The 23,760-nt window shown below is 38.4% G+C and overlaps 2 protein-coding genes across 3 annotated transcripts; both read right to left on the reverse strand.

Moving 5' to 3' along the window:
• Positions 1-6,549: 6,549 nt before the first annotated feature.
• Positions 6,550-13,412, reverse strand: inhbb (inhibin subunit beta B). Of its 2 annotated transcripts, XM_016531373.1 has the most exons (3): positions 12,923-13,412; positions 12,495-12,818; positions 6,550-8,392 (listed from the first exon to the last, which is right to left on the reverse strand). In XM_016531373.1, exons 2-3 carry the CDS (start codon positions 12,730-12,732, stop codon positions 7,611-7,613), a joined length of 1,020 nt encoding a protein of 339 aa, XP_016386859.1. In that variant the 5' UTR covers positions 12,733-12,818; positions 12,923-13,412; the 3' UTR covers positions 6,550-7,610. The 2 variants fall into 2 exon arrangements, with proteins under 2 accessions (XP_016386859.1, XP_016386858.1); XM_016531372.1 differs by having other exon boundaries at positions 12,495-13,412.
• A 2,487-nt stretch (positions 13,413-15,899) lies between these two features.
• On the reverse strand, positions 15,900-23,107 carry LOC107722866 (actin-fragmin kinase-like). The gene is made up of 7 exons (XM_016531360.1): positions 22,932-23,107; positions 19,920-20,114; positions 19,718-19,800; positions 19,400-19,478; positions 19,081-19,127; positions 18,883-19,003; positions 15,900-16,666 (listed from the first exon to the last, which is right to left on the reverse strand). The coding sequence occupies exons 2-7, from the start codon at positions 20,080-20,082 to the stop codon at positions 16,086-16,088; spliced, it is 1,074 nt and encodes a 357-aa protein (XP_016386846.1). The 5' UTR covers positions 20,083-20,114; positions 22,932-23,107; the 3' UTR covers positions 15,900-16,085.
• Positions 23,108-23,760: the final 653 nt, after the last annotated feature.

Consider the following 23,760-nt stretch of genomic DNA (forward strand, 5'->3'; position numbering starts at 1 on the left):
AACCGGGACAGGCCGCACAACGAATAAGAATGTACCATTCAAAGGTAAACATTTCCTAAATAGAAACTGTTCTCTTGTTTTGTTGCACGTATGCCCTCTTCACAACATTCCTGTTTCTGTTTTGCCCCCATTAAATAGTTACCTGTGGTGTGGTTCTGGCACAGGACTCTGGAATGTTCAGTATGCACCTGCAAATGTCATCAATCAAAGTATTTACATTAAATCACACAATGGGATCCATATTAAAACAGAGGCTTTTGTTGGGTTGACTTGCCTGGTGGTAGATTACGGGCAAGCTTCCAATCTCACATAGAGCAGCCTTTGAGAGTGGAAAAACTTAAGATGGTATCTCGAGCCAAGGCATCATCATCAGAGGCATCGCTGTGTGTGGCTCTCATTCCCTCTTTGACTCAGCACTCTGTGAAATTTATTTGAATCGGGTGATAACCGTAGCCTTTGACTTATGTTGTACCCCGAGGGAAAGCCCAAAGTCTGACGGATATCTAGTCCCGCAGAAGTCCAGCTCTCCATTCTTTGATGCCGTGCTGTCCTTGGGTCGCTCGCTCCTGTCCAATAAACATCTTTTTGGTTTTATCGTTTTGTGTGTTGAATCCGAGAATGGAAGAAAATAAACATTCTTTTAACATTGTTCATATCGCCAACTTGGCAGAAAATGTTCCTCGTGCTTCCTACGTGTCAACAGTCATGATATGGCTTTGCTGATGCCTTGCTGTTAGGGATGCAACTAATGATTATTGTTGATTATTTAAAGCAGCAACCAAGAAAAAGCCTGTTATTTCATATCTTGTTTTCATTACATTGCAAATGTCGAGTCTAACAACTAATTCCTTAGCTAAATCAGTATTGCAGTCGGAATTATCGCACACCGTCTTTTTGACGTGCATTCGTATTCGCCCTCATGCTCGTTCAGTGAAGTCACTGAAGTTTGTTGGTTTTTGGTTTGTTGGTTGTTGCCAGAACGACAGATGCAAAAAGTAAATACACGCATGGAATCCGAACATTTACAGATATAGCCATAATATGTAAGTTGGGTGCTGTGGAAAACATGTTTCAAATGCATTAAAACAGCAAATCTGTCAAAGTGCAAGGCAAGTTGCGTTTAACTGCAAGTTTGTTGGACGCGCTTACTACAAAGCATATTTATGTTTGGCTACTTGAGACTTGTACTTTTCCGCTATTTTCAGATGTGTTTTGTTTATTGATACAATTTGCAACACATCAACTATTGGCAAGGTTTAAAATGTAGGCCTGTTACCATCCTATATTCTACGAGGTAATGAAATATCAAATGAATTTTACTTTTTACAATGAAAAACAGTCTGAAAACCTGTTGCAATTTCTCACACTTCAAAGATAGATTCAAAATCTAAACCGATTTAATTAAAAAACAAAAAAATTTATATTAACCGAGTGAAGTGTTGTCCAGACAGACATTTAAAAAGAGAATTTGAAGTGATTGTCCCAGATATGAATGCTCTGCATTCTGTTGTATTTTATTCTGTAATTTTTTTTAAACTATTATCTGCATTTTGATTTTTGCTGCTGTTTTAATATTTTTTTTTTTTTGTCTTTGATATAGATCCTGCCCATGTTTAGATGCACATTAGGGTTCCACATCTTCACACATTGTATGCTTATCTTTGGCTTCTTTTTCACAGGTTTGCATGTGAACAAACAATCATTTATATGTTTTTAGCTTTGTCTGAAGTGAAAAAAAAAAAAAAGATTTTCTGCATGTTTTTCGTAATAAAAACAGACGAATTTATCAAATATTTCTTACATTTTATTTGTAGGAATGAATGTGTAACTATGGAAGCCGAGGTTAATTATCTCCCTATAGGAGTGGGCAGGACCTTGTTGCTAACTGTATCTATAGAATTGCGTTTTATAGTGGCTCACAGACCTGACAAATTAATAATGAAATTCATGCAGTCCTGAGTACAATGCAACATACTGCAGAATAATCTTGGAGGCACTGTAACCTGTCCTATGTGAGAGGTTCAGTCAAAGATTCAGGGATTCATTCAGTTTAGGTCAGTCAACGCTTCATTTATAATTCACAGCTCAGGCCTTTATTAATGAGGCTTCATCCATGGGAAAGAAAGTGCATAGTTGACCTGTCAAATATGCAGGCTTATATATGTCTCGGGACACATTTTGATGACACAATGCCTAATATTCCCTTCCATATGGAACATTCCCTCAGTATGTATTTTGTATATTGACTCGCTCCACAACCATTAGCATAGAAGAGCATGTCAAGCCTGTGTGTATCTTTTCATCTGATCAGGTTGCCTTCTCTCTTTGTGTCTTTGTTTCTAGCTTCCTTTTAACCAATAGGCGTGTCACCCAAGAGCGACATTCCGCTACTCTTTCCACTGCCCTTCTCTCTTACACGTCTCTTCCGACATCAGTTTCTCCTCACAAAGGTCTTCTTTCTTCCATACGTGATGGAGACGGCAGCATCTTGAGACGCCCACACTCAGCATCGCTGTTTTGGTCGAATCATAAAATTCCCCCAAAGCCGAACAATGGAAAACAATGAGGCACCTGCTAAATAATGAGCCATCAGTCAGCCGTGATGAGCCACGCAGGCATGATGGCTCGCTTTAAAGTGGCCTGCGATGAATGTACAACCACACCTGAAATCCCCTCCAATGGAATTCCCCCTCTCACAAACACACAGTGTGCTCGGCGATCCAAATATGCCCTTATTTTCCCCCATATTTTCCTTGTGTTGTGAGATCAGAGAGTCGCAGGCCTTTGTCTGTGAACTTGAAGGCAGAGCCGGGCTGCAGTTTCACTTGTGCTCATCATTGTCGCTATCACCGTCAGCGGTTTCAGACCTTGCATGCACCACGTCACATGAATGCGAGGAGAAACTCTGCCTGGCTGAACAAAAGGCCAGCTGTTTGCTCTTGGCTCCGCTTTTAACTGCGGCGTACGCACGGGGAATTACTCCCCAAGTACAAGTCTTCTTTCTGTCTTTCTTCCGTTCTCCAAAGGTTAAAATAATCCCATCCTTCAGAATGCTGCCACAAAGCAGCCTCGTTTAGTTCAGCCAATGGACAGAGCAAAGCCAACGTCAACATCGTGTTCGGCTGTGACGGATATGAAATGAGTTTTGGTTGCCAGACAGAGGGTAAGAGGTGATTGACTGTGTGCCCTTTTCATGCCTTACACTGTAATATCAGCTCTTTCACAGTGGCGACTCTCTCCTAGGTTCCCTATAGAGATGACCCTCGTTGATCCCTGATCCCCCAGCCGGTACTAGGTAGAACTACGGCACAAATGGAAGCTTTGTGGGCTTGAATGTACGCTAGTGCTCAAGGAGTCAAGAGGTCAATGTGGAGGGGAGGAGGGAGGTGCAGAGTGACAAACCTTAGGTTGTTTCCCTGTGGAGTAAAATGTGTTTCCTTCGACCGTGATGGTTGGGAATGGTCTTTTTGTTTAATTATCCATTTTAGATTCAGGTTTGAGCTTTAAAGGCCAAATCAAAATCTATTTCGTTTTTTTAAAGGTCTGTAATAGCATAGGTGTGCAGACGTTGGAGGATTGCCAGATTAATGAACTTTCTGCTCATTGGGCCACTCCAGCATGCTTTCATGTTCCCAAGTCTTTTCACCCGGGCCTGTAATCCCCCTCTGAGAGTTCACAGGCCTTGTGCAGGTCAATTCTAGGGTCAACATTTCAAGCAGCATTTAAACTTGATGTAAAAAGGGGGAAGAATAATCAGTTTTAGTTTTGTTTAGATTCTCTCAAGCCTGCATACTTTTTGTCTCACATGCATTCAAAGTCTAAATGCTGCTCCTCAGTAAGTGTAGTTTCTGTGATAATAAATTGCATGTTTTTCACATTTTCAGAATAATAAAAGGTATTTAAAAAATATACACTAGCATTTAAAGTTTGGGGTTGGTACAATAATTTTTATTATTTTTGATAGAAATCTCTCATGCTTACCAAGGCTGCATTTATTTGATCAAAAATACCATAAAGGCGGCAATATTGTGAAATATTATTACAATTTAAAATAGCAATGTTGTGAAATATTATTACTATTTAAAATAATATATTTTAAAAATATATTTGAAAATGTAATTTATTAATAAAATTTTCAGCATTTGAATTTTTGAATTTTCAGCAGCCATTACTCCAGTCTTCAATGTCACATGATCCTTGAGAATCAGAAATCATTCTAATACTGTATGCTGATTTGATGCTCAATAAACATTTCTAATTATTATTGATGTTGAAAACAATTGTGGAAACTGTGATGCATTTTTTTTAGGTTTATTTGATGTTCAAAATAAATTTTTGTAACAATGCAAAAGCCTTTACTGTAATTTGACCATTTTAATTCACCATTGCCTAATAAAAGTATTAATTTATTTTAATAAATATGGTGTTATATAGCATATATTTTTGTTTTAAAAAAGCGTGCTATATATTAGCATAGAAACTCTGTTCTGTTGCACTTGCTAAGGAACAGCATAGATTTCAAGTGCATGTGAACCAAGTAGAACCATATGTGGGCTTATGAAATTATAAGCAATTCTTGCCTATAATAATTGCCGTTTTAATGACGAATTATGCCAAGTATGTGTCTATATGTTGTTTTACATTCGATTTAGGCACCATAAAGACACCTGTTAACCTCAGATGGTGTGTACAGATTGTATTTGTATGTGTTTTGTCATGCAAGATGGTTTGAGGTGTTTTCTTAACTTGTGTGTGTGTGTGGCTTCACAAGTTTGCCTGCAGCGTAGCTATGGTGTCATTAACATTCCAGCAGTCATGGCGGCACCGTTAACACTCCGCTACATGACGAGACAGCTCTGCCTGTACCTCTCTACCTTGCAGAGACTTTCTTTCCGAAAGTCTGGTACGTTTCTCACACCCGAACACCTGCCTACACAAACAAATACATATATACACATACCAACCCCAATAACTAAGAAAGTAAAACCGGAATATTTATTTTTGTTACACGTGGGTGTCACTTCTGACTCATATCATTCTTGTGCTGTCATTTAAAGAAGACCTCTACAAACATGTCATTTTTCACACCACTTTATCTGCCTTTCTTGACAGATGCAAGACAGGAACACTTCAGGTAATTATCTGTGTTATGTGGTATGTTTTGGAAAGCACTTGTTTTGCAGTGTTGTACTAGGATTCGGCTGAAACGCCCCAACCGTTGGTAGGTGCGCTGGCCTGGCTCTCTCTGTTTGCCTAAGGGATCTTAGTGTTTTGCATCTATACCTCTAGGGCTCAGAAAAGGAGGTACATTTTGATAGTGCTTCCAGGGGACCCGCTCTGATGTAATCAGTCTCTGTGCCTACATGTTTGCAGTATGAGCCCTCTTGCCTCCGAGCCAAGAATGTACTAAGAATGACAAATATTGAAACCATGGAGCACAGTCATTACATTTATGTTCGACGTGTTACCTAGTGTATATATAAATATATTCTGATGCTATCTTAGTTTGTCGATCGATATCTCTGTGTGAGGTTGCAGGTATTGTGTTCATCTCATTGTCTTAACCAAGCACTTTTGCAGGCTTTGCAGAACACTGCATAGAACTGCAGCGGTTACAAGACTGCTTCCTCTGGCTTGTAATCATATACAGACTAACTTGGAAAACAAAAATTGGGTAACACTTTAGTATAGGGACCAATTCTCTCACTATGAACTAGTTGCTTATTAGCATGCCTGTTATTGACATATGACCCTGGATCACAAAACCAGTCATAAGGGTCATTTTTTTGAAATTGAGATTTATACATCATCTGAATAAATAAGCTTTCCATTGATGTATGGTTTGTTAGGATAGGACAATATTTGGCCGAGATACAACTATTTGAAAATCTAGAATCTGAGGGTGCAAAAAACCTAATCCTACACAATACTTAAATTTAAGAACTAACTATTAATAAGCAGCAAATTAGGAGTTTATTGAGGCAAAAGTCATAGTTAATAATGGGAATTGGACCTTAAAATAAAGTGACCATAAATTGTGTATTCTTTTAAATGCATGCAAGAGGTGGACTGTGAGTGAACAATCTGTGTTATAGTTTTGATACTTTTAAAAGCAACTTGTTCACAAGGATGCAAAGTAAGAATTTATTTTAAAGTTACAAAATATTTAAGAAAGAATATTTTTATTTTACATAATCTGTACAGAGATGTCATCTGTTTAACTAAATGACTTTGTAACAAGCTAAGAAATAACTCTTATTAAATAGAAGACTGGAAAATTAAAGACAGGAAGAGATTGTGTTTCATCGGATTGCTGTACATAGTATAAAAAATTAGACAGAGCTACAAATGGAATCCATAATGTTGTACCCTGATTATTAGGCCTCTTGCGAAGTATCAATAATTATTTTACAAATATTGGAATGGCCTTGCCACCTTGTTATAATAGCTAAAATATTGGCCTCTTTGGTACAATTAATTAGGTACAATACATTTTTCAGAAAATTCAGTTTTACTACAAAAATAACGTTTTCAGTGGCAGTTTTTTTTTTTTAACTAATCCCGCAACTTTTCAGTGCAAACATCGTAACAATCATCCGCTTTGGAAAGCAAGCGAAAGATCACATTTCAAGTATTGATAAAGAGTTAAAGACAAGCAGAAAGAAGAATTCAGTTTGTTTGACATAGTTCAGGATTATTATACATTGCATAGTTCGTGCGGCACTTTATATTAAAAGGACTATGGGCAAGGGTAGGTCCACCTCTATGTACCCTATTGAAGGCTTTGCAATATGCAAGTGCTTTAAATTGTGCATTTCGAGAGTTTTTGCAAGTGCTGTACTCCCTGTAAACCAGCTGGACAGAATGGAAGCAGCTCCGCGGAATGCACACCGCTGCGAGCGTTTGTCAGCCACTGAAGTGTGCAGACGAAGGAAGCAATGAAGTTTGCGCTGTACCGGTTAGACCTCAAGATCTAGTTATGCAGCCTGCTGCAGTCAGGACGTGCACATATTAGTAGAACGGTAGAAGTGGTTTTAGTTTCAAGATGTTCTTGTCCAGAGGTGCTTACAGTTTGAGTAGAAGCCTCACAACGGATTTAACAATGCCGCTGACAACTGGAGTCATTGCTGTGGGAATGCCTCTGGGAACGACTGGGAAGATGACACACACTGATTTGGAAATCTCCACATCAGCTGGAATGATTTGTCATATTGTCTTAAGCTGTTGAAGTGCTGGTGTTCTGAAGTAGGAGATTTGTCAGTGCTTGTACAACAATCTCTAAGTACTTATGTCAAGGTGTGACACCAGTTTGTCTCCTTTTTGCTGTTGGAGAGGAAAGTATTGGGCCATTTTTTTTAAGTCTAGAAATGGCAAACTAGAGATAAACCATTTGGTGTTCCCTTTCCCTTATCATCCCAAAGCCTTTTTGTTCATTAGAAGGACCCACCTGTCATACATCTGATGATCTACTGCTTGATGCACACACACACAAACGTGTGTGTGATTGTACTTTGTGAGTGCACAAATATTAACAATCTATATGCATGTGGTTCAGAAAGACCATAAATATGACTGTTACTGCTTTCGTATTGTCCTAACGTGGATTTTTCTCAGGCACATCCACACTCCTCCACGATCATGTTAGGCACGTCACGCTTGACGATGTTGTACTCGTCATCAAAGTAGAGCATGGACATGGTGCTGAGTTTGGTGGGTATGCAGCAGGAGTTGACTGAACCAGGACTCATGCCTCTCATGCGGTACTGGTTAACTACTGCCGTGTGAAATGATGAGGCAGAGCCCGGAACACCTGCCATGTAAGCTGGGCAGCTGCCTTCACAGTAGTTCCCGTAGTACCCTGCTGGCGCGATGATCCAGTCGTTCCAGCCAATGAGCCGGAAGTCAATGTAAAACTGCTGTCGGCAGCACAAACCGCCATTGGTGCCGTCGCACTCCAGGCCTCGCTTTCGGATGCGGTGCTTGCTGTCTGCCTGCTGGGCATGGACCACCAGAAATGGACGGTGTGAGGGATCGCTTGGGTCCACCAGGATGGGCAGAACGTTGGCAGCCTCGCAGCCCTCACAGTGAATGTCGAGGTCTTGTCGGCGACCCCCTTTCGCAAGCATTTCCCGCACGGCCTCGGACACGGGGAAGGTGTGCCAGCCACTGCGTTTCAACTCCACACGCTTTTCCATCATGGGCCAGTGAACGTTCTGCCCGCCGGGCTCATAGGAGTGCACCCTCACTATCACCTTCCGCCGCAGTCCTTTCTCCTGAGTACCTGGCAACAGCTTGAAGTACAGCCACAGGTTTGCCTGCAACACATACAGGTTCTGATTCCCCTCATTGGAAATCAGGAAGTAGAGGCTGGACTTTGATGGAGTCACATCGTCTGTAAGAAACCAAACAAGTTTGTTAATTCTCAAGTAGCGACTCTTTCTTACAAAGGAAGCTTGTTTATGTCTTTTCTCAGCACAAACATGCCGTGATTCTGCTGACGACTACCTCTCCTTGGCCACATTCGTTGACATAAACCACTTAACTTTTCCAGATAGACTAGATGCCACAGTTCTGGGCCCAAGTCCAGTTGGACTCATGGTTTGGGCTGAAGATGCTGGGCCAGGTGGAAGAGTGGGGGGTCGGACGTGGGCCTTACCCCAGGGGGTTCATTGAGTTCACAGGGAGTACTGTGAAAACCCAGAGCTTTTGCAGCCGAAAGACTGACAACACAATGCATTGCAAGAGGTATTAGGATACTGCTGTGGCACAGCCTAGCATTGAGCGTGTGCCCTTCTAATGAGATGCATGATGAGGCATTTACATCACACTGCCACTTTCTAAATACAACTGTGTACCGAATTGTATTTAGAAAGTCCAAGATACAGAGCTTTTTTGCTCTTGTAATTTGATTGTAAAGATTTTTTTGACCACCCAGAAATTTGAAATTAAGATGCTGAAAGTTGCACATGAATCATATTCACTGTAATCCTGATTGGAATGCCAGAGCTGTTTAATATTGGCAGGTTTTGAAATGGTAAAACCATGTTTGCCAACAGATTAGTTTGGTTTAATGTCAACAACTTGCCACAAAGGGTGGCTTCTTCAGTTGACAGCCTGAACTCACATACAGTAGTAGTCACATATGCACTCTCTCTAGACTTTAAAAGACTTGAAAGCGTGTTCAAAGCTACAAATCAACCAGTAAATATCTGCATCATACAGTATGCTATCAACTTTCAAAATGTTGTTATAGTTATTCTAGCTGTATAATATTGTTAGCTGGTGAATCAACCTACATGAGCTTTCTGGTGAAGGTGTTTGGCAAAAAAATCTGGTTATGCTAGTTAAGATAACTAGTTGAGACCAGCATTCAAACACATATGCTGGTGACAAGCAGTGCTGTTTTTTTAACAAGGCTGTCAAGACTCGTTTTGCTGGGAACCCAGCCCTTTATATCCCACAGTGCAGACACACAGTCGAAGTTCATCAGTGACAGAGAATCAAGCCCTGGAGAGGTGTCAGGTGTGAACAAGTATGTCCTATGATGATAGGGAACTGCATCCTGTGGTTCCCTGTGGCTGTTTAACTTTTATCTTCTCCTCTGTGCAAAGGTATGCAACCTGACAAATATTCATTTCAGCCATGCATACAGTCTAGGTATTTTTAGTTTGCTGAAATTTTTATTTTGTTATCCTGTCAAACAGAGCATGGGCAAATGCACTTTTGACAAAATGGGCGTTAGCTTTGTTTCTGTAGATTGCTCTCATGCTTTAAATGCTTAATGTGAACTGCTTGTCGAAGATCAATAAGATCAAGACCATGGCATGCTGCCTGATTAGATTTTGATTGTCTGCCAATCAGTTAGCACTACAGGCTCTAATTTCCTTGCTTGGATCGAATGTCAAAAAAACAAAGATTTTCTAAAGAGATCAATTTGGCTCTTTGACCTTATGGACACTGTGCCACGCTGAATAATGTCTAATAATGAAGTCTTAATACCTCGTGCTGAACTGGTCCTGAAGAGTTCAGGGAGTCCGAATGGTTACGCTGACAAATGAGAAGCGAGCATCTACCGCTCCGCTCCTGTGGCTACGGGACACCAAATACTTCTGAAATGGCCCATAGGACAGTGTCAATAGAGACCTGAAATTGGCAGCCGTCCTCTCTTGTACCTTGGCAGCCCTCTTCTCATTGCTCTCCTAAAGCATGGAGCGAGATAGGAGCCACCTTCTGGCTTGCGGTCATACCACATAAAGGCAGGGAAGAGCAAGCAACACGTGAGGCAACCCAATTGCCTGCAGCTGCAGTGATTTGCACATTGCATACCTCACAAATTCCTCTTTTTGTACCTCTGAGCAGAATGGATCTAGGGTTGTTCTAATGCTATGCCCTGGCTGGCAGCCTTCACTTGAGGGGTTAGTGCCAGCTGGCCTTGAGGCAGATGGGGCTCCGGAGAGCCAGTATCATGATGCATTGCTGCTCACTGGTTCAAAGGTGTCGTGAATAATAGGGGACACTGCAAAGAGGCCTGATCAAGCTTTGATATTTGAAATGCATTTTCAGAGTAGGATATAAGAAGGCCATCCCCCCACCCCAGCCTCTCTGTCACCCACAACGACTCAAATGTCTCATGCATTATTCTGAGTGATTTCTTTTGTTTTCTTTTGTTGTTTTTGTTCCCAATGTTGACATATTGGGTTTAGCAAGAACGCACAGTACTCTCTCAATAATTGCCTTCTTTTGTCGCACTGTCATGAGTGCGTTCAGATCATTCTTATTGGAGCAAGAAGTTCGGATAATGTCCAAGCTAATTGGGCTGCACAGTGTGCGAGACTAGAAGATAAAGAAGCCAGTTTTACAAGCTTAAATGTGTGTCAAACCGAGATATTGGAAAATTCTATAAAAAAGCAATTAAAATGTTTGCATATCTGCATATCAACTGTCCTTCCTGATAATTCTGATAGATTATGATTGTCTAAATCTGGATTAAGGAACACTATTCACTGGTAACTAGTTGCTTATTAGCACATATTAATATCTTATTCTGCATGCCCATATTCTACATCCAAATTCTAGATGTATTTCTTCTATTAATGTCATTTTGCTCATGCAAACTTACACTTGATTGCTTAATGACATCAATAAAAACGTGCAGAATGTTATCCATGTTTATTTCCATACATTCTCCTGCAAATTGAACTGTACCATAGATTTATAATTGATGAACTAGTTAATAAAATGAAACCCAGAGCTTCATCACTTCCCATCATTTTTGACCAATGAATTTTCATGACTGACTTCAGCGTTCAGCGTTGCTGCATAAGTATTGTAAAAAAAAAAATATATATTTCTATAACTTTTTTCAGACCTCATATTTCCAGTTTGTTCATGACCATGGGAAACCTGTAGTCACTTCAAAGAAATGTACACTTCAATAAAAGGCATTCGTTTTTATTGGTTTTAACAAAAATTTTTTATGGCTGTATTGTCTGTTAAAAGGCGTGATAATGTTCTTGCCCTCTTATTAACGAATTATCTGTAATACTTTGATTGCCATGTTTTTGATGCTCTCTTGGCGTTCCCGGGGAAGTTCTAAGATTTTAATTTCCTCAACACCCACCTAGCAAAGGTCATGATTTGACAAATTACTTATTATTTTCTGTCAGCATATCTAATTATATGTTAAGAGGGGGTCATGTGTTCTAGTTGCTCCAGTTACATAATACAAGTATCAGATCAAGGATGTATCATTAACCCTCAAAGACCCACTGAAGCAAAACGGCAACACTTGTTTAAGGCAATTCAGTAATATTCTGTACTGTAATTTACTGTATTGCATTCGCAGAAAAAACTTTGGTGTGAAAAAAGACGTTGTTGCAGAACCAAGTCAGCCCCTGTATAATATTAAGGCATCATTACCATGTTGCTAACGTAAAGTATCAATCCTTATTGTGCATATAATATATATGTCGTTCAGATCTAAAAAATACTCATAAATAGTACAAAACATGGAACTGGAAAATATGTGAAGCTTTTCAAACCACTCATTTATGAAGTCCCTTCTCTGTTCGGATGCTGCCTATGAAGGCAGCAGGCAGCGAAGCATCTCAATAGGTATTGATCAGACCCCACTGAATGTCACAGCTTACTGAAGTCACACAATGTAGTCATCGTTTACTGACACTATGCTAATACTTTGGAAACAAAGTAGGCAATCTGACCTGTAAATTAAGTATTTGACTTGTAATATTTGTACATTCTGTGAATTCCAAACAATGTTTTGTGATAAATAAACGTTGCACGCCCCAAAAATAAATGTACTCCAGAAATTTAAGTTAATAATTTGTGCTTGTACGCTTAATTATGCCCAATGACATTATGCAGATGTTGCAAAATATAACATATGCTTAAATATCTTTTTTTTTTTAACTATCAGATTGTCAACATAATGTCAACATTTCTGGGAGATGGAATATTCTAGATCTTGTACACACCTGACTCGGCGAAACTGATTATTTCCGACGTTTCTTCTTGCACCTCGTTGTGGGCAGCATGTCCATCCAAGTTGGGAATTTCAACCCTCCCGTCCTCCCGAACTTTACCCGCGTGAAGCTTGCGCAGCGCCGTTACCATGGCAGCTTTGGGAATGGGATGAGTGATATTTGGTCTCTCTCTCATCTGCAGTCGGTTCAATATATGCCTTTTAACCGCCTCCAGAAAGTCTGTGTCCATTCGCCCCGAATCATCCGGATGCCCGAGTCCACAAGAGGCACACTGAGACTCCTGAGACACAGTCTCAGCTCCCAGACTACACTGAACTGAGAGTATGCAAGCCATTAAACAGGTTACAGAGAGGATGGAAATACTCATTTTCTTAAATAACGTGTCCATTCAACAAACAAATCAGTTCATGAATTCCTACCGTAAAACAATTTGACCTATAAACAGGACAGAGTTGTACTTCCAACAACCTCCTTTGACAGATGTCCATTCATCATCATGCTCGCGGTCACTTTTGTGAGACGTTCACAGAAAGTGTGTTTTTATCGCCCGGTAAACACACGGAGTAATAATGAGGGCTAGTCGCGAAAACTTCAGTCTTAACTGAAGCTAGTTAAAAGCGCGAAAACGTCTCCGCATCTCCAAGGGAACTGACAAATTGACGTGCGTTAAGAATCAAAACAAACCGGTTACTAATCTTGTATTCCTTTAAAGGTCAGTGTAGTCAAAAAATCTTTCTTGTTTGAAGACAAAATGTCACTCTTTGTCTTTCCACCGAATGTCAATAGCTCGTGCTCCTCTTCTCTCAGTAATAGTGTTGTGAATTGTGTATGTTCGTGCGTATTTCTTCAGCCTCGGGAGAGATGTTGTCCTTTGGTCTTTTCTCTCGTGTAATCACGACACTAAAGCACCTCGCGCTGAAACTTTTTTATACTTCAAACCACGTGGGACGCTCGACCAACTGCGAGCGAGAGATTATGCGCTAAAACAGGTTACGCTCACAGAGCCGCATCAATCCAAAAAGAGCGAGCGAGCATGACCGCTGGATCTGTGTGTGACACGTAAGAGCCATTTTACATCAACTTTTCATTGTGAAAACACAAGACTGCAGGGCTTTCAGAACGCAACAGAAATCGGTTTCTTTCAAGAAGCATAATAAAACATTGAAGCATAATATAAATTGCCAGTACTTGTTTTCACGTCAGTTTACACATCGAGCTATTATTATTATTATTTAACTAACAAAGCAAAACCTTTATGGTTTAATAGTCACTAATTTCAGACCAGTTTCTGTAATGATTAATGAAATAATGCAGGCGCTTTTGCAACGATTAAGACTTGTAAGAAATTCCCTCAAGTGTCGCTTTGTTTGCCAGTATATTTAAGTAGGTTATTAATCGACTTTTTGTACTGCTGATAGGAGGATTGCATTGCCAACTTTTTCTGAAGTGATATGACGCCCTCTATCGCTTCAACAAAATAAATACACGTTACATTTTCTGGGCATCTTCTATGAACACACCTATCTTGAGGGGCACATTTGAATTTAGGGATTCTTTCTTTCTCATGGAAAATCTTTAATAATACATTTGTCTTATAAAATCTGGAGTATTCATAGATATCATCATGAATATTGAGTCCATTTAATTATAATATTCAACTTAATATTTTAATGGGTTTGGTTTCTGTATTCATAAATTAATTAAATTTAATATAATTTTTTTGCAATTGTAGTTCTTGTGTATTTATGCCACCTCTCTGCAGAATTAAACAGACTGGGTAAGAGAACACCTTTTTTTTTAAAGAATATGTGCCACTTTTCTGAAGATACAACCTCCATACCAGTTTTGCGGTCTAAAGTTAAAAAACCATGCCTTCATACAGATTATCAATATATATAAACACGTTTTAGCCATATATGTGTGGTGTGTTCTAATATAACAATTAATTCTCTACAGAAATCAGTTCAATACAATTTAAAAGGACACTTTGTATTATGACCCGTCATGTGTTCAGTTCTTCTGTAACTTCTGTGACTTGAATGTCTTGCCATGGGAAAATCTATTGGATTTATGTCACATTGTTCATAATGGAACATTTTGTTATCCATTAATATTGAGGATAAAAGATACTGATGATGGTATGTATCTGTTTAGCCTACAGATGTGAACTATATTTTTGTTTCTTTTGTTTCAATGTACAAATAAATAAATAAAGTTTAGAATAATGAATGAATGAATGAATCTGTGCATTTGTTGAACTTATGTGTAGCGTGACTTGCGAAGTCTGTCGCCCTCCAGTGGCAATAAACACTACATGCATGTAGAAATGTACGTACAGGTCAGTGTTTAATCTTATGAATGAAAATTTATCTGTGCATTTGTTGAACTTATGTGTAGCGTGACTTGCGAAGTCTGTCGCCCTCCAGTGGCAATAAACACTACATGCATGTAGAAATGTACGTACAGGTCAGTGTTTAACAATTAGTGATTACAAGCACAGTTAATTCCTTTTTTAATTTAGTTTTATGTTGTATTATTGTAACATTTTCTAGCTATTATAGTTATATTTAGTACAACGTTTATTTATTTATTCATTTTATTTATTGAAAACATGACCCTCTAACACTTGCACTCTCTATCCTATTTCTATTCTACTTGTTTTCTTTTTATTTATTATAAAAATGACCCTCTAGCGTTCTGTATTCTTTTTCTATTCTGTCTACTTGTTTTCTTTTTATTTAGGCATATTATTAAAAATGACCATCTAACACTAGCGTCCTCTATTCTTTTGACTTTTCTATTTATTTTTATTTTATTTATTATATATTAAAAAAGAACTTGCTACGTTTACTGTGTTAGACTAACCGAGACTTATTACAGCATTTACATATTATTAGGTTGGCTTGTTGGTTTTGATTGCTTCTATTGTCCTCATTTGTAAGCCGCTTTGGATAAAAGTGTCTGCTAAATAACTAAATGTAAATTTAATACAAATATGCTACAAATGTAGTTTTCTAGCAATATTTGTTTTTGTTAATGACTTTTTTTAGCAATCCAAAAATAAATACAGACTAGTGTTGGTTTTATCATTGGCCCTGCAACACATTTTTGATTGCTGCAAAGGGATTACTCATGTAATGCATTACTTATTAAATCGTTTGAGTGCAGTTATCCTGAAACGATGCGAAGGCAGGAAAATGAATGTGTTCTGACAGCAATATACATGGATCTAACAAAACACACACAAAGCAAATTACAAAATGTGACAATGTTTGGATTGATTCCTAGCATGTAATAAAATTCACTTGAGCAGTTTTAACCATTATTTCACATTTAGTGGAGATTCTTTAATATAAAATTTTGATACATAGTAAAATAATATGACATTCTGAGGAAGATAAAAGCCCTAGTTGGTGCTTTTCAGAGTAATCGTGGTTTCTCAGAGTCAATGTAATAATTACAGACACTGTGAAAATATAGGTATTGGTAGTTAATAAAAGGTATAGGTACAGGATATAGGTATTGTTGCTAAGGCACATTCATTTCTCACAGAGAAAGTTGAATGCACTAAAAACAACAGATTTATGCCATTGTCATATGCCACACTGAAATCGCATGGTGTCCTTGTAGAGGTTTACCACCCAGGACTAACAGCAAGTCAGGCATATGGAGAAACATGGCGTCCTCGGTTTCCTCTGCCAGGTCACCACTATTCAGCTTCTCGCTAATAGCCTCCTGGGTGAGACAGGTTCCTTTCAGCTTAGTGTCTTTCACTGCAATACTTAAATCTGGTAAATACTTATTTTTGTCCATGTGGAAAGTCTGGAGCTCAATACAGGGCTCTTGCAAAGTGGGGCGGGATGGTTGGCACTTGTTCTTAAATGGTCTTAGCTTGTTATAGATGTTGTGAGAGTTGGGTATTTTTCTTAAATAAATGCCGTTTGGTGATGTTGGCTGGAAACTCTGGCCTATGCCAATGCTGCAGTGATGGATCCGGCACAGAGCGGGGGATCCAGGCAACATTGCTAGCTTCTTCCAGGTTTTTGTTGTCAGGTTGAACCTCCACAAGCTGCTCTGAGGAGAGCTCTGGGTTTCCCCACCACCAAAGATGAGCATGCTGTCCTTAAAAAATACAGCAGAGTGACCAACCAGCCTGGAAGGACCTGAACTGCAGAGTAAGAGATCATAGAAGTGTTAGTGTTTAAGTTCATGCCTGAAGGGGGAAAAGCAATTGATCAAAATTAAAGGAATAATTCACTCAAAAACTAAAATTTGCTGAAAATGTAACCACCCTCAGGCCATCTATAATGTAGATGAGTTTGTTTGTTAATCAGAACAGATTTGGAGAAATTTAGCATTACATTACTTGCTCACCAATGAATGGGTGCTGTCAGAATGAGCATTCAGCTGATAAAAACATCACAATAATTCACAAATATTGTATGCAATACACAAACTGTATTTGTAAGAAACAAATCCATCATTAAGATGCTTTTAACTTCAAACCGCTGCTTCTGACAAAATTATCAAAATCAAAAATGTTGCTTTCTCCAATGAAAAGTCATCTTATCTGAATCAGGAGAGAAATATGCACAAATCAAGCACCATTTAGTCTAAACAGTTCTAAACAAACATACTGATGGATTTTGATGTGAGAGGACAACGGGGTGGACTGGAGGAAGTGCCATTAAGGATTATGAACTGGTATTTTGGCCAGAAGCGCATTGAATGATTTGTTTCTTAAATACATGTAGCTTTTTGCTTCACAAAACCTTAAAGGATGGACTGGAGTGATGTGAATTACTTGTGCACTCATTCTGACGACACCCATTTACTGCAGAGGATCCACTGGTGAGCAAGTGATGTAATGCTACATTTCTCAAAATCTTTTCCAATGAAGAAACAAATTCTGTTAAACTAGAAGACACTGCATAATGCTGTAAAGCGACCAACCACAGTTTGTTTTTTTATGTGTCATTTAGGGAGTTAATCAGAAATATATGATACTACAATAATAGACTGGCACAGGAAACAGCTGTGTGAATATTCTGTTCTGCTTGGGAACATGTAGTTGGCTTCCTACTAATTACGTCAAACAAAACTGAATATCTTTCAAAGGTTTGTAGTTATAAACATTGCAAAGTTGGGCCAAATCTATTGATTACTTATATGGCAATCAGGGTTTATGGGATGGATAGATAGATGTTAACCCTTTAGGCACCAGGGATTTTTGGAAAAATGCTGGATTTTGACATCAAGATTTCAAAAACGTGTGGCTTGAAAGGGCTTAAAGATAGAGATCTACTGTAAATTTGAAAAATGTTGGGCATGACCGAAAGTTTATGTAGGGTGTAAATATACTCATCTAATTTACATATTATGATGTCATCAGGGGTGGCCATCTTGAATTTCATAATATTCAGGAAATAGTAGATATTGAATTGATGTTTGAACTTATTTGCATGTTTTTTAAAAATCTTTTTATCCTCATATTTTGACATCAAGATTTCAAAAACGTGTGGCTTGAAAGGGCTTAAAGATAGAGATCTACTGTAAATTTGAAAAATGTTGGGCATGACCGAAAGTTTATGTAGGGTGTAAATATACTCATCTAATTTACATATTATGATGTCATCAGGGGTGGCCATCTTGAATTTCATAATATTCAGGAAATAGTAGATATTGAATTGATGTTTGAACTTATTTGCATGTTTTTTTTTTTTGTCTTTTTATCCTCATTCCAAATGATCAGGAAAAGAGGAAATCAACAGTAAAACAGGAGAAAGTAGTAAATTATTACTATATTACTGTGCCATAGTAAAATGCATGTGCCTATTTTTTGATCAGTTGACCAGCTGTCTGCCCAATAAGTTATCTAGGTGACACAGTTTATAGTTCTTGAGAGTATAGTACCTCTCATTGCATGGCACAGCGCACAGACCTACCCCACACTGAGGAATCTAACATAGAAAATATCATTATTTGGTAAGGTCATTTAGCAATATGTACAGTAAGTCATACAGAAATCATACCTGGGGTCACACAGTCACACTTTTCAAATAAATATTTAGTCTTAGATGATGTTTTATAAAAACTAGGGCTGCACGATAAATCGCATGCGATTAACTACACAGAGCCGTTGTTCACTGACGAGCTGCGCAAAACCACGTTCATATTCGCATGATTTTTTGCGCAGCTCGTCAGTGAACAACGGCTCTGTGTAGTTAATGCTGCTCAACGTGAAAGCACGCACGTGATGGAGATTTACCGCTGATTACAGAACCGGCTTTTCTGACAAGATGCGCGTTAAATATCGCATGCGATTTATCGTGCAGCCCTAATAAAAACCATAAATCCACTGCTATGTGATAACACTCACCAAAATCAAATTTCCAGAATTCCTTTGTTGATCCTCTTATATCAATGTATCCACCGTAGACATACATAGATGACCCAAAAATGACAGCACTGTGCCCTTTTCTGTTTGCTGGTGTCTCTCCCTACAAAAACAGTTCACTATAATAAAAGGATCACGTTTCAGCTGTAGTTCTTATAAAAGAAAAAAAAAGATGTTTACCTGTAAAGTTTCACTCCTTGTTTTCCAGTTAATCCAGCACTCTTTTACTGCAAAGAATATAAAACTGAAGACGTGAACGAAAAAGTGGCATATTACAGTGTGGTAAAACGCTATTTGCGTTCATGCAGCACAAGTGCTAGTGTCATTAAAGCAAGACAAAACAAATAATACAAAAAAAATGTCCATTCGAGTTTTTAACTTAAATTCCAATAAAAATTAAAGTACTTTTTTGCATGAAAAAAAAACCACACATTTTTTTCTAGTGGGCTCAGACGTTTTGGAGCCCCACTGAACATGCATTGAATGAAAAAAAAAATACCTGTATCAAACACCCAAAGAGGCATTTTTGAGTTAGTATATGATGAATCTTGCATTCCTCCAAAGACATACAGAAATCCCTAGAAAGGAAAATGGTAAATTAATTTACTCTTTTTGGTGCAAATATTTTTTACTAAAGTAATATGTGGAAATAATCAAGTATATACTGTATGACATGACCCTTTTAAGGAGTATAACATTTTTGTATACTGAAGTATATACAGTATATTTGCCATATGTGGAGGACTTGGAATGTAGTGCATGATTTGCATGGACTGCAAACCATGGAATGAATGAATTGTGAATTTATTGCAGTTACCTGATATGCTACCATTGTGTGCTCCTCCAGTTCTTCAGGTGCTTCTTCACTATCACAGGGAAGCTTGGCCCACTTGTCACAGACTGAAAATATATACATTTTCCATAAATTATAATCAGTGCAGCAGGAATCATACACTATGCAATAACGAGCACAAGTGTACAAAGAAGCAGGCAGCCGCAGATAAATAACAATGACTTACCCACATTATATTTCCAAAAATCTCTCAGTAAGCATGTTTCTCTGCCACCTAGTATGTAAACATGGCCTCTGTGGGCACAAGACGCATGCTTGTAACGATCACATGGTGCGGGGCAGTGCTGAGGCACTGAGGTCCACAAACAAGCACCGCTCCCCTGATTCATGCTCAGGCTCTGAGAGTCTCATGGGCTAATCTCTGTGAAGAAAAGCAAGCATGAAATACATAGGGACAGCTAATGAAGTCATGTTAACAATACTTCCTAGAATAGTACAGAAACAGCAGATAAGTATATTGCAATGAAAGGAGTTTTTATTATGGAGTTACGTAATACATTAGGTAAAAGCTGAGCAAATATTTGACTAGAAAACAAGTATTTCTAGTAAACAACACTGCAGAAACAACAATTGAACCAGATTTTGATATAATTAAAAATGCTTTTATACAGTTCAATACACAAGTTATTATGGAAAAAAATTACATTTAGACACAATATTGCTATTTTGTCTATTTCCCCAATAAAAAGAGCGACAAAACTGATTGAATGACTCGACTAAATGAATGATTTGACTCGCAACTCACTCAGTTACTTGTTTATACTGTATACACACACACAGTACACAGCATACATGAATGCACCCCCCTGAAACTTAACAAATTCAGCAATTCTTTAGAGACATAATTTTACAGCAAGTCTACTTGATCGATTACCAAAGCAGCATGTCAAAATTATTCAGAAAAATAAGAATTTCTTATTAAAGTGACTAAATGCTGTGTTGCAAAAAAGGAGTACATTCTCTTGAACCAACACTTTTAAAGAGAAGTTTTTGACAATTGAAAGTGTTATATTAGTCCACTGAATCATTCCCAGACCTAATGCTGACAACAATAGAACCAATTGGGACAGAACTGTCAGGAGACTTCCTGTTTAGCACAAAAGAGGACAATAGTACAAGAGGAATGCCAAATCATTGTTTGAATGTGAAAAGTGTGAAAATATGGCAGAAGTGACAGAAATTCAAAAACAATGGACTTGCGACAAGGCCCTTGAAATAATAAGGCCTTCACTTTAAGCTTTAATTTAGTGATGAGTGATTTGTTTTTCTAGAGAAAGAGCAGGAGAAATACCAAACGAGTGTTTCAGAGCTGGCAAAAGCTATAAAAAGAGTGACTGTTTATCTCACAGAGTAAGATGCAGCCTGCAGAAGTGACATGTATGGTTGTTGTCCACACTGGAAATTCACACACCACCGTGTGATGTAATACAAAAACTTGAAACAGAAAGGTGCTACCCTCTCCTCATTCCCCGCATTTTTTGTCATAATAATAATAATTTAATAATAATAATTCAATATGTATTCTCCCATGGTGAAAATGTTTCAGTGAACACGTATTTCACCCAGTCTTAACACTTAGCACCTGTGGGGGATTCTGTAGAGACAAGTAGCAATACTCTCCAATAAAGACTAGGGCATTTAAGAAGGTCATCCTCCAGGAGTTACACCTGACAGATGTGACAGTTTGTCATAAACTTGTACACTCAGTGCCAAGAAGGGTCAGAGCAGTATATCTGAAATTATGGAGGATATTATACATTTGTTGAATTAAATTGTGTACTCATTTCTGCAATCCTTCATTTAAACAAAATTGGCTAATTTACTTATTTTACAGACATTAATGGCATATATTTCTCTGTTTTTATTAAGTGTATGTTTAAAACATTTCAGTTTTACCATCTTTCCATGAATTGTATTAGTAATCATTAAGAAAATGCATCTTTTGCATTTATTCAGAAGGGGTGTAACTTATGCCGAGTTCACACTGCACGATTTTCAAACTCGTCGGATCGCCGTTGTTTTCACACTGCGTGACTATCTGAGGTAGCATTCAGTTGCTGCTGTGTTCACATTGCAAGATGGATCCGCGACAGGGGGTTTCACATTGCATGACTTCACAGTAGGAAGAATCGCCGACAGCTCTGTCTGGTCCGCAAACTACATTTCACAACAAAACACACGCAAGAAGGGATAAGGAAATAACGCGAGATCCCGCGTGCGTCAGACCGGAGTTCTCGAGCAAGACTGTAATTATTAAAAACCGATCCATCCTGCAGTGTGAACACAGCAGCAACTGAATTCTACCCCAGATAGTCACTTAGTGTGAAAACAACGGCGATCCGACGAGTTTGAAAATCGTGCAGTGTGAACTCGGCATTACTCAATTGTGCTGTGCACTGCACGCACACACACACACACACACACACACACAAAGAATAAGAACAGATGTTATGTCCTGTTGTTTACAGACAACAAAAAAGTTTGCGGGATACCTGTACTAGCATGTTACTGTTGAAATCTGAATGTGTTTGGTTATGGTTTGATATCTGTATACATTTCTTTTTCAGCATAATTACACGAAGCATTGTTTTTAACAAATGTGAACTGTTTTGAAAATAAATCCCTTCCAACATGTCACACCTCACATACATACACAACCAAAATGATGACATATGAGGGAATCATGGTATTTAGTAATTTAGTAAACGTTATTTTACATACAGTATACAGTAATGCAAGAATAGAATACGTTACCCTTTGTATGTTTTTTTTGCTTTTAGTTTTAGGCTACGTTGCTCACCACAGTATGATTTTTAACGTAAACGCCCAGAGCTGATCTTATCGTAGCCCGTTATAGCCTACAGTCATTCGCATTTGTAATGGGCATATTAATGTAACGTTAACTGAGAAACATTGTTAAGTTACCTAATCGCTTTACGGCGGTCGCTGAGTAGGCTATTTACTTGCATCATAAGAAGTTTATATGTGACTTTTCATGTTGAAGAAAGTCCCGAAAGTGTCACATGACCGCGAGGAAGAACTGCTTCAAAACTTGAAAGCAACGAGCGGTGTATAGAGGTCCTCAAAGCAGAAGCGCGAGAGTTTGTGTTATTTTTGCTGACTGTAATGTAACCGTTTAGATTGCGTTGTTAGTAAATGTGGTATTAAAACTCCTTACCGCTCAAAATCGTCGTTGAATGTATGCCCTCCCTTGACCTTCATTGAAAAGATAAACGATGATGATGGGTTTAGCTGCCAATGCCAGTACACGAGAAGGAGGGGCGAAGAAGGATCCTCTGTGGCTTTGCTTCGCTCTCAAGGGTCTCTGACTGTAACTGAACACAACACAACGCACTCCCACTTTTAAAACAAAACTCGCCGGCACGGAACACTAAGCACGTTTATATTCAGAGCTGGGTAGATTATTTACAAATTGCAGTCCGTTACTGATTCCAAATTAACGTTACATGATAAAAATTGTAGTTAGTAACAGCAGGGGCTTAAATCGCGGGTGGGTCGGGGGGTCCCACCCCCTCCATCTGAGGGTTGTCCCCTTCTAAAAATGTCATTACAAACCACTGTGTACTGTAAATAATATAATGAAGTAGTAAAACAATATAAACGCAAAAAAGCGTTTTACGTTTAGAAACGTTTTGAGTCCTCCTCCCTTGCCTCAAATGGGTTTGGTCCACTGCTTTCCCCCTTTATACCGACACACACACGAGTCCGGTGGAGACTGGAGAGGGCAAAGTGCTTCAGTTATGTGTAAGTAGGCTGTCGAGGCTATTTTATTCACTTTAAACATCGGATGAAGTGATTCTTTCTCTTTAATACAGATGATGCTGGATCATTAATAAAGTAGTCATGACAAAAAAAAATTATATCCTATTTTTATATCATTATATTTATATTTTATTTATTATTATTTATATTTTAGATTATATGTATTTTCTATGAGCGATTATAAGGTTACCTAGCTTAGCTTGTTTAATACCGTAGCTTGTTGG

This window comes from Sinocyclocheilus rhinocerous, unplaced genomic scaffold (genome assembly GCF_001515625.1).
Source record: "Sinocyclocheilus rhinocerous isolate Xijiao unplaced genomic scaffold, SAMN03320098_v1.1 scaffold2529, whole genome shotgun sequence".
Lineage (NCBI taxonomy): Eukaryota > Metazoa > Chordata > Actinopteri > Cypriniformes > Cyprinidae > Sinocyclocheilus > Sinocyclocheilus rhinocerous.